At 41.7% G+C, this 10,882-nt stretch overlaps 1 protein-coding gene across 1 annotated transcript in view; it reads right to left on the bottom strand.

Annotated features, from left to right (window-relative positions):
- The window catches only part of ERMN (ermin), a 24,273-nt gene extending 13,622 nt beyond the window's left edge, over positions 1-10,651 (bottom strand). The window contains exons 1-2 of the mRNA XM_019522384.1: positions 10,234-10,651; positions 9,779-9,871 (exon numbers count right to left, since the gene is read on the bottom strand). Of these exons, the coding sequence (XP_019377929.1) occupies positions 9,779-9,871; positions 10,234-10,459 (319 nt within the window). The 5' untranslated portion in view covers positions 10,460-10,651. The remainder of the gene's footprint in view (positions 1-9,778; positions 9,872-10,233) is intronic.
- Between the last annotated feature and the right edge of the window lie 231 nt (positions 10,652-10,882).

Raw genomic sequence — 10,882 nt, 5'->3', positions numbered from 1 at the left:
AAAGAATCAGTAAAAATCAATAGTGAAGCTCTATTAGGTCATTTAGACCATCCAGTTCTGCCACCTAGCTGATTCCTAGACCTACTGCAATGGAACTTCCTGTGGAAGAAGTCAAATGACTATCAATTTTGGGACATTTTGCTGATATTTGAGATACAGAACATTATAATATGTTCATTAATTTTTCCTCTGAAAAATGATTATTGCCAAAGTCTGTGATTCTTATACCTACAAGGGGAGAAAATTGATTTAAAAAAGAAGGGCAAATGAGTCTCAAGTTGTCGTGAGCTGTTCAGTAATTCAGCTTAGCCTTCATTCATTCAACCTGAGCCTCAAGCTAAAATTAAAAATGAATTAAGCACTGTGTGCTGAAATGTCCCCAATAACCTGGCTTTGAGGGGCATTCAGCAAAGTTTTAATTAACATTCATTTTTTTTCCTCTGAAATCTTCATCCTCCAATGGCCACAATTAAAAAGTCAGCATTTGCCAGCAATTACCACACAGTGGTTTCTGAGGTGAAGTTATAACACTTTTCCTCTAAAATTAGATTATGAAGCTATGTGGTGAATGTGTATTATCTGCTAGGAAATGCTGGTGTTTTAATGCTACATAATGATGCTTTCTGGGATATCTTCAGTGAGTAGCTAAAGGGTTACTGGGAGTGGGGAAGGAGCAGAATACGGGTTTACAGAAGCCAAATAAAGAGAACGTCAGTTTAAAAGTTACTTATGAGCAGAATACACCCACAGCCTAGTTAGACAAGTATTCAGAGCAGAAGCCCAGATTGAATTCACCTATGCATTATAGTTCACAGTTAAAGTTGAACTCTACCATTGACAGCTCCTGGAAAACATAATTCATGCACTATGTTTGAATCAGATGGCAATAGATAGTGAGAAATTAAAACAAAGTGGAATTGCACAGCAAATATCATCATTGTACTTGTAGAAGACTGTAAAAGATCACCTCACCCTATGAGCTCATAGTATTAATTTCTTCCATCTTCCCCTGACACCAGTATTTTTTAACTGTTAGCAAGATTGTTAAAGGACCTAGATTGGTGACAGGAAACTGAAACCTCAGCTGTTGGTTTCACAGATAATCAGGAGTAGAATAATGAACTTCACACATTTCTTTCCAAGTTAGGGAAGGAAGTCGATGTCCTCATCCCTCTGTTGATGAGTCGAAGAGCTGCAGCCCAGGTTTCAACATTACAAGGTAGTAGCATTGGTAATATGCTACCCTGGTGTAAGGAACTAAGAGATTGATGATTCTACTCCCAGCTTTTCAACTAAATGTGTGAACTTGTCCAAGTCACTTCAGGCTAGATTCATTAAAGATCGTGCATGTCACAGTGCCAAACTTGTAGATAATTTGTCATCTGCTGAAATCAGCATTCCTGCATGAGGTGCCTGTGCTCTCCATAGGCATATCTACACCACAAGCCAGGCAACCCTCTAACATGCAGTGCTGTTTTGTCCATGTCACTTACTGAGTTGGAAACAGAATAGTCAAATTCATGCACCCTTGCAGGCAGGCCAGCTAAAGAGCATGCTGGCAGCACTGTTTCCAGTCCAGCCACATGCAGAACAATGCAGCTGGTTAGCAGTGGTTTTTCCATGGCACAATAAGTGTGTGCTATAGACGCACCCTATGCATGTGTGGGTAGAATTAGAAACCTAAGAAAAGCCAGACTGCTGAGTTGCCTAAGCTAAGCAGTAGAGAATGCTAAGGAGAGAGAGATGGCTTAAACTTCACTCCTTTCAAGGACATAATAATGAATCCTAATCTGTCATTAGGCCTCAGTGCTAATCTTTTTTCACAAAGCCCTGTTGTGCTTTCTACTCAATAGCCCACTAGTTAGGGCATTCACTCAGGAGGTAACACACAGGTTTGTTTCTTGTTGCCTCTGCAACTCCCACTTCTGAGGTGAGTGCTCCAGCCACTCAGTTCTAGATAATTCTGGGGTAGGACTTCTTCTGAACAGAGCCTCCTGTTGAAGCTATTCCAGTCTGCAAAGGTCTTCATAGCCTGGTGATTCGGGCTCTCTCCTGGGAGTGGGGAGACTTGGAATCAGTGAAAAACAAGCAAAGCTCGCAGCTGACTTTTAGGACATGGCCACTAATGGAGAGCAAGGTAGTGCTACAATCTACTATCACCCCCAGCCAGGGAGCAAGAATCTTGGGTTTTATGGTCTTCTTCTACCTTAGAAACTAAGTATACACAATCATAAAGCCTGAGGCTGAATCAGTTCAGTCTTTGCAGGTTACTGTAAGCTGAAGAGATTAAAGTGAGAGGTAAGTGAACAGACATTCACTTTTGATTCAGGAAATGCAGCCACATGCCTGCAGTGGCTCAGGCCATAAGCCAGGGGGTGCTAGAGCATGCCTCCCAGCCTGACACCCACTCCCAAAGGGAAGGGACAGATGCTCCAAGACTTTTCCCCCCTCTCTACTCAAGCGGAGGGGGCATGGCCAGGGCCCAGGAGGGTGGAGGTTTAAATCCCTTCCCTGACCCACACAGGACCCCAGCCCAGGTCTGGCTGGGAGGGGCAGCAGGGCCTTCCAGGCTTCTGCCCCCTGTCCCCCACTCCCTGCTGGAAGGGGGAGGTGGGCAGCCCCTGCCAGCCTGAATAGGAGGTGGGTAGAGGAAAAAAGTAGTGGCATTGAATTCATAAATAGTCCTTTCTCTGAAGCCAGCACATATTGAACACAGCAATTTGCAACCTCAAGCATGCAACAAACAACAACCAAAAATCTTTGCCTAAGCTAAGATACATCACAGTACAACACAGTGAGAGTGCACACAGCTTAGTCTAACTTAAAATGGAATGTAAGAAACCAAAAAGACAAGAGAAAGCCTTGCATAAGTCTTATATAATCCTGAGGGCACAGATCTCCTTACAGCCAGGTATTCAGAAAGTCTTTCTTGGGGAATCAGCAGGTGGTTTTAGGTGTTGAAGTGGAGCCACAGGCTCATCTCTACTTGAGTCTTTACAGGTGCACCCCTTCTCCCCCTTGGTTGCCTTGACATTAGTATGCTTGTCACCTATAGCAGCTTTGGCAGGTCTCTCTGCATTCAGTGTCTTTTGCAGACAATGGTCTTTGGGTAGATGTGATATCTTTTATTAGAGCAACTAAATAGTTGAGAAAATTGTTCTTTGCAAGCTTTCAGGAACAAACACCCTTCTTCAGGCATAGGGACAATCTGCTGGTGTTTATGTGCTCTTCTGGCTGGAATGGAAGCCAATATGCAAAATGCAGATTTATGAAAATGCAAGTGCATGGCAGTGAAGATCAGAGGAAATGGGAGACAATAGGTGTGAGACAGGTAGGTGGGGGTGGGGGGTCGGAAAGGGGAATATTGAACTGGTGATAGACTGTAGCTAGTAAAATGCAGACAATTTACCTGGGATTATCAGATGGCAGGCAGGTCTTTTGTCTCTTCTTACGTATTCCAGTCTCCCACCTTTTACAGGTTCTGCTTTATAATGTAAATGTAGTTCTCTGCTTCTTTGGTGTCACCAGCCCAAGCAGTCTGGGACCCTCTCCTGTTCCCTCAGCTCTGTCTCTAGCACATACATGTGATGATTGTGCTAGGTCTTTAACAACACCTCCCACCTCTCAATCTGGTCCTGAAGGGCTTGGCCCTGTGCTCCCAGATGGTAGGGGACCAGTCCCTCCAGCCCTGGTTCCCCAGCCTCTTTCCCCTCCCCCATGGCCTGGAGGAGCTGAGGGAAAATTACTCCTTATCAACTGCTGGCCTCAGTCTGCCAGAGGTGGGAGGGGGTGGAGTCTGCTGGTCTCCTGGCAACCCCCTGCCAAGCAGATCCAGGCTAGGTTCCCATGGCAGTGGAACAGAGGGTTTAAACCTCCTTCCCTCCGCTCTGCCTGATCTGCCTGCCCACAGCCCCACCCCCACTCCAGTGGAGAAAAATCTGGCAGGGGCTCCTCTCAGCCCCTGCGCCGCACAGGCAAACCCAGCTGTGGTCCCCAACTGGGTTTTCCACCCCAACCCCCTTGTCAGCCATCCCTCACTGCTCTGGCTAGAGAACAGAGGGGCAGGGCCAACACTGCTCTCTGGAGCAGATAGCACAGTCCAGCCCAGGGCTGCAAAGCAACCTGGGATGCTGGGGGACTGTGATTTAACTTGAACCAGGAAGGGGTCTGGGACTGAGGCTACTGGTTTGGCTGACAGAGAGCAGATTTAGGCTAGATATCAGGAAAAACTTCTTCATGGTAAGGGTGGACAAAATTTGGAATGAGCTTCCAAGGTTGGTGGTGCTCTCTCCCACCTTGGGGATCTTTAAGAGAAGGATGGATAGGCATCTGGCTGGGGTCATCTGACCCCAGCACTCTTTCCTGCCTAGGCAGGGGGTTGGACTCGATAATCTGTTGAGGTCCCTTCCGACCCTAGCATCTATGAATCTATAAAAAGTTCCTTAAACTGGTTTGATCCAAATCAGTTAAGTCTGAAACTACATTCAACCAGGTTTATCTTAAATCAGTTTCAGCCATTTTGAAACTGGTTTATGTGCACTGTATTTTTGTTCTATTACAGGCTTTAACCAGTTTATGATCGCTTAAACTGGTTTATGTGCAATGTCTGTCCATAGCCAGAGCATTTAAGCCCATTTCTCCCACCTCTCAGGAAAGTGTCCTAACTTTCAGAATACCAGCTTGGCTGAGGGAATGGACATGCTCTATCCTTCCTTTTGAAGCTGGGTGTCTGTTCAGGAAGGAATAAAAGATTAATGGAGGCAATATGAGAGAGCCTAAAATCCTGACTTTGTAACCTAGCAGTTAGAGTTGAGGGAGACCTTGGTTTCACTCCCAGCTCCTGTGATTATTTCCAGCTTTTTACCAATGGATATTTAAGGAAAATGCATAAATAATAATGGGAATTGGGGAGGCCACCAGTACCACACCTGGCTTATAGCCTTCTGGTTAAGGTACTTTCTTGGGACGTGGGACATATGAGCTTAAATCTCTTGGAGCTGAGGAGGTTTTCCATTTCTTCAGTGAATGCTCTAACCATAAGTCTATCATATGGTAGGCAGCACTACCCCTACTGTATTTTAGGAATTATGCATGTCATAAGGACCTTCTGTCCTGTCAGCGTGTGCTCAGTGTGCTCCATGCACACCTACTAAACCAGACTCCTGTGAGGACTTTGGCACTGTTCCACCCAATTTCTGTGTCCTGATTGGATTTAGGTAGGAGCTAGATGTCTAGCCTGTTGGGGTAGGGCAAATCTATTTATATGAAGAGCCAGAACTGTAAGTGCCAGAGAACTGCACAACTAATTAGGGAGGCATCTAATGAGTTTTAGGTGCTCCTAGGGTTAGACAGCCCCTGCATAAAGGTGTTTTGAATGCCAATGTTGGGCTTGGGCATCTAAAGTCTATCCAAGTCCCATGACAGTTGCATTAATCTTTTTTTTCGTTATTGTTTTGGATCTAGCCCCACCACAGTAGAAATGTACTGGTACTAAAGAACATGGATAAATAACATATATGACCATCATGATCCTTCAAAAAGATTGGTTCCTCAACAAAAAAAAAGGAAGTCAGAATTTGCTATTTCTAGCAAAACAAGCAGGAAAGTATTTTTCCATTAAAAGCTAAACAAAACAAAACCTGAATTGAAATTCTTACCATGGATAAATATGACAATAAGAAATGCTGACATATGTGCAAAACAGACTTATTCAGGAGACTTCCATAACTGCCAGGAAAGTAGCCTGGGGTTCTCAGTGAATGACTAAAAGAGAGTTCAAACTAAACACAGACTAAAGGAGTGTTATGAATGCATCGGGAAAAGGAGAAATTCAACAGCCTGATTAAAGTGTTCTTTCCTTTGAAGTGAGCTGTGAAAATATCTAATTCAGTAAGAGTAGGTGAAAGTGGCACATTTAGGATGCAAGCCTGTTGTTACTGAAATGAATTTATCATTGACTTTTCTGAGCCCTCTTTGGGAACCAGAATTTGGGGGAGACCATGGGAATAAAGTACACAAAGAGAGGAGGAGAGAGAAAAGACCTATTGCACTAATTTCCCAATATCTCACCCCTCTCTCCCAAAATTTTTATAGTACAACAGTGATATCCAGTCACCACTTAGATTAATCACAGGGAGCATATTTGTTCATTATGAATTCCCAGGGGACATATTGTACACTGGCTTCTCTTGTTCAAAGGTGGTAGACTGCACTTACCTGGGTATCTCATATTTGTCCTATTTGGCACTTCACTACTTTAGTGATGCTGGACTTGCAACAAATGGTCTAATTCAACATTTTGCCTGTGGGGGTCCTAAATATTAATTAGACTGAATTGGTTAAGTACTAAAATGCTATCTGCAATTTAGAGATAGAGTGCTTGTTGCTGACAGTTGGGTGGGGAGCTGTGAAAGATTACTTAATAGGTTATACTGTGAACTTAAAAGGCAACAGTTTTAATATAGTTGTCACCTTAAATAGGAAAAGCCTCCATCATGATTCACCTTCTAAAACTCTATGTAGCCTCCATGACACATTATTTAGCCACTGATAAATGTTTATTTGTACTAATGTATTAATCAAAACAAGTGTAATTAACTTCAGATTCTGTCTACTATAATTGACAACATTTATATAGCTCTTCTGTGCCTATCAGTCAAGGATCCATGTGGTAATTTACTATGTTCAAATTACTTTAACCTTGCTTTAACCATGAAAAGCATTTCAGAGTTCTTACTCTGCATTTTATTTAAATATCTCTTTCTATACTGTGTTTGAGAGGGTGGTTAGTATTTTCATATGTTCAGGTGGCTACAGTAATTCAAATAAATTGTTCTATAGTTTGATGGACTTATAAATGAAAATAAAAGTAATTATAGCAAGTCTAGCTCTAATCATTTAAACTAACTACTGTATCTGTAATAGAGGAAGGATCCTGTAGTGGTTAGGACACCATCATAGGCCTTGTGAAACCTGTGTCCAGCTGCTGCTGTGTCCCAAATTTCCTCTATGAGTTTGAGCAACTCATAAGGAATCCCCAAAATGACTTAAGTGTGGCAATACTAAGCAATACTGAGCATAATACAGTGCACACATTGCTTTGCCACATTGTGGACTTAACAGCCTTAAATTTTGCACTGAGCTTCCTTATACAATGTATGAGGGGAGTTAAAGCCCTGTCTACATGGTGAGTGAACATGGCATAGAGGAAGGTTAACAAGCATAGAGACAAGCTAATTCGCACTCAGAAGTTCTGACTAGCCTGCTCTAACCAACTTGCAGATGCAGCTACACTGTTTCTGGTTTCAGTTACAGCCAGCCCACAATATTTGGTAGGTTTGAAAGTACTGCTACCTGGAAATAGGAAATGCTGAGATGAGAAGTGTGGCTAAAGCCCCAGATGTGCAGGGTTGTGTGCTTGCAGTGGCACAAATTTGTGTCGCTACTTTGTGTGACAGTGAATACTCCAGCATGTGCACTTTGTTGCAGGACACCGTGTCCCACTTTGGGCAAACTGCCCTTACCCAGCTCCTCCCAGCTTCCAGCATACTGGAGCAATCCGGACACAAATAGAGAGATCATCTCTCTGGAGGACAAAGCCTCTGCTTCTTCCGGTAAACACTATTGTAGCATGCGCCATGCCAATTTCTTTTCCTGGGTTTTTTTTTTTCTACTGGGAAATCCCAATATCAAACTTTGCACCTTCACTGTTAATTTGCAGTGGAGGAAGCGTTTTAATGTTCCATGCATGTGGTTTATGGCATCACAAACCACACATACCTACATATGAGGATGTGGCCAGGGAGTTAGAAGCCTCTCTTAAGGAAAAGGAAGCAGCGGTTCTCTTTTAGCCAATAGCCCAATGATTAGAGCACTCACCCAACTTGTGGGAGATCTGAATTAAATTTCCTTCTCTGTCTGAGAACCTACTTCCCAGGTGAATGCTATAATCAGTTGACTATCATATAGTTTGGAGTGAGAATTTTGAATCCTTCATCCTGAAGGTTTTATTTTGCATAAAATAATAATATATTTATTGGGTCAGAGAGAGTATATGTAACTTTATAACTTTATAGTAAAAATGCTCACCTTGATGGAGACCAGGGTTCTGGTACCTATTCCAACATATATTTAAGTGTTTTATACAAAGTATAAGTAGTCATTTGGATGCCTGGAGGCATGTCTACAGGTGCATTAAGGTGCTTTTTTATGTGCATTAAATTTAGTACTTCCAATAGGAGGTACTAAAGAAATGTGCATTAGGCTGCCCTACTGTGCAGTAACGAATGTGCACATTTTTAAAGTGACACTTAATGTGCAGTAGTCACATTTTACTATGCATTAGTGTAATTACATGATTTTTCACATGACACTTTAATGTGCAGTAAAATAGGCTACTGCTCATTAAAGTGCACGTGTAAATGTGCCCTAGGAAATTTTACTAGCCGATCCAGGTGCTAAAGCAAGTTAGACGCTTTAGTCTTATGCAGCACCAAAAAGGTGGGGAGATCAAAAGTGGGGGAGGAGGGGAGTGGTGTAGTTGAACCCTCTCCCCTTCTCTGATACTTGCTCCACCCAAACTTTAAAAGCAACTGCCTGGCAGTGGCATTTCTATTCAGGCAGCAGTGAGGGAGTCAACTGACTTCATGACTCACTTAATCAACCTACTTCCTGCAAATCTTTCTTCACTCCAGAGGTCTTAACAACCCTTTTTCCTTTTTAATGGTCTTGATGGTCCACTATTTAAACTATCCTTTCTTCTGCAATTTTGCTCTTAATTAGTCATTTCTGGTAATGTCTCTCCTCTATTTCACAGCCCTGCAGCATGTTTTAGCTTTGGCTAAAAACCTTAACTGATGTGTTAATTCAGGTGTAGAAATGACTGACAGTGAAATAGTGGAGGCACTGTCAAGACACTCAATAAAACTAGATTTTGTTTTACAGATCTGAATACATTTAAGTATAATGACTACAGGACTAATGGGACACTATCTTTTGCTATTTTGCCCACTTCAGTTTTTTTTAAACTTAATATATATTCTAGCAAATGAGTAAATACTCCAATAAATTTACATTTGTTTTTGCTTTGATCTCAAACTGAATGATACAGTGCTAAATCCCTAGTATATTAGTAAAGCTTGTTTCTGTTTAACTGGAGAAAAATATGTTGTAATATGTGATGATGTGCCACACCAACTATACCCCCCTTTTCAAAATCCTAGATCTGCCCATGGCAGTGGGGATATTGAGAATGTAATTTTTGGACTTAGGCACTTATAGTGTCAGATAGGTAGCAGTTAGGCATCTAAACCCTTTTGTGGATGTAGCCATTAACCTCTCAGTGCCTTTGCTCATCTCTGTGAAACAGGGATTATAGCACTCTCCTATTTTTCCGAGGAACTTTTTAAATTCCAAAACTAAAGTAATGGGGACTGTGCCTGTCTAACCTGGAAATGTTCAAAAGCAGGTTAGCCAGACACTTGGCTGAGATATCTTAGTCAGGGATGATCTTGCCTTGAGAAGGGGTCTGAATTAAACAACCTTATAAGGTCCCTTCCAGTTCTCCTTTTTATGATGCTATGAACTTATGCACATTCCTAAGATACATCCCTGAGCACCAGTGATGTTTTCTAAGTTTCAGAAGCTCTATAAATTTTGAGTGATTTATGGCTCAGTGCAGAAGTATGAATTTGATTTATTTTCTAGTTTTTTACTTCGAAAAAATAAATGTTTGTAAAACCATTTTCTTTAAGTCATATAACACAACATTTCTCATTACCTTCCTCTGATTTCTTTTGCTCAGCTCGTGCTTCCTGGGAAGGGATGTCAGCTGATCTCTTCTTTAGAGTTGTATTGTTTTCATCTTGTTTTTCTTTAGAAGATACAAGAAAGTAAGAAAGCAACTGATGATGCAGCTCAGAATGATAAAGACTAGGTTTTAATAGCCTGCTGCCTTTGCTAAGTAGGAGTTAAAAACTGCTTAGCTCTTCAGCCACATATTTTAACATCATTTATCTATACCTGAAGCAATGCTGCAGGCAACTTAATTTACTTCCCTGCATGCATCTTTCCTTCCTAGTTCAAATTTGAATCCAATTCTGAATTACTCCTCAGCAGTGTTATATCTACCCAAAAGGGTGAAGTTTAAGATACATAGTACTATTCATGATGCTGTGTTGAAAATGAAGGATTTTCTTTCCAAGCAAATTAAAAAAATGCAACAATTGACTTTACCTTCACATTGCTGCTTCCCTTCAGGAGCTTCACACGTTGTGCTGTCCTCTGGATTTTCTTTTATAAGTGGAGCTTCAGAACTGGTTTCTGCATTTTCACATGGAACTGACCCAACAGATTTTGCTATTTCATCAATAATATCAATGACGTGGAACCGAGTTTTTTCAGGAGGTACATTCCCATTATACTCAGGTATGCTGGATGCAATTGGTGCATCTTCTGTCATGATTATGGTAGTGTCCTACTTATTCCCTTAGGCTGTACACTTCCACTGAAGTCACAGTATCCTGCAACCAAAAAAAAAATTAGCTATTTGCCTTATTACCTTTCTCACTGGGTTCCCCAACCCCCCTTAAAGAGTTATTAAGCTTCTCTTCTGACAGCACTGTAGCAAAACAGGGGACAGAGTAACAATATCAGGTTTTGTCTAGGATTTGTCAGCAGTCCCTTTACACAAAATAATCCAATCAGCACCTTTCTTGTTGCTTAGAGTCTTCCAGTTGCATAATTAAATGCACCATTTTAATTTACATACACAAACAATCTGAAGCAACAAAGCTTTTGTGCTGGCATGTAGAGCAGGTCTTTCAGCATGTCAGCCTGGTGGTAATAAACAGAGATTTTGTGCTCTTGTCATAATGGCTCTTTG

The sequence above is a fragment of the Gavialis gangeticus genome, unplaced genomic scaffold, assembly GCF_001723915.1.
Source record: "Gavialis gangeticus isolate Ggan-Ray unplaced genomic scaffold, GavGan_comp1, whole genome shotgun sequence".
Lineage (NCBI taxonomy): Eukaryota > Metazoa > Chordata > Crocodylia > Gavialidae > Gavialis > Gavialis gangeticus.
This window is presented reverse-complemented; position numbering and strand designations above follow the sequence as displayed.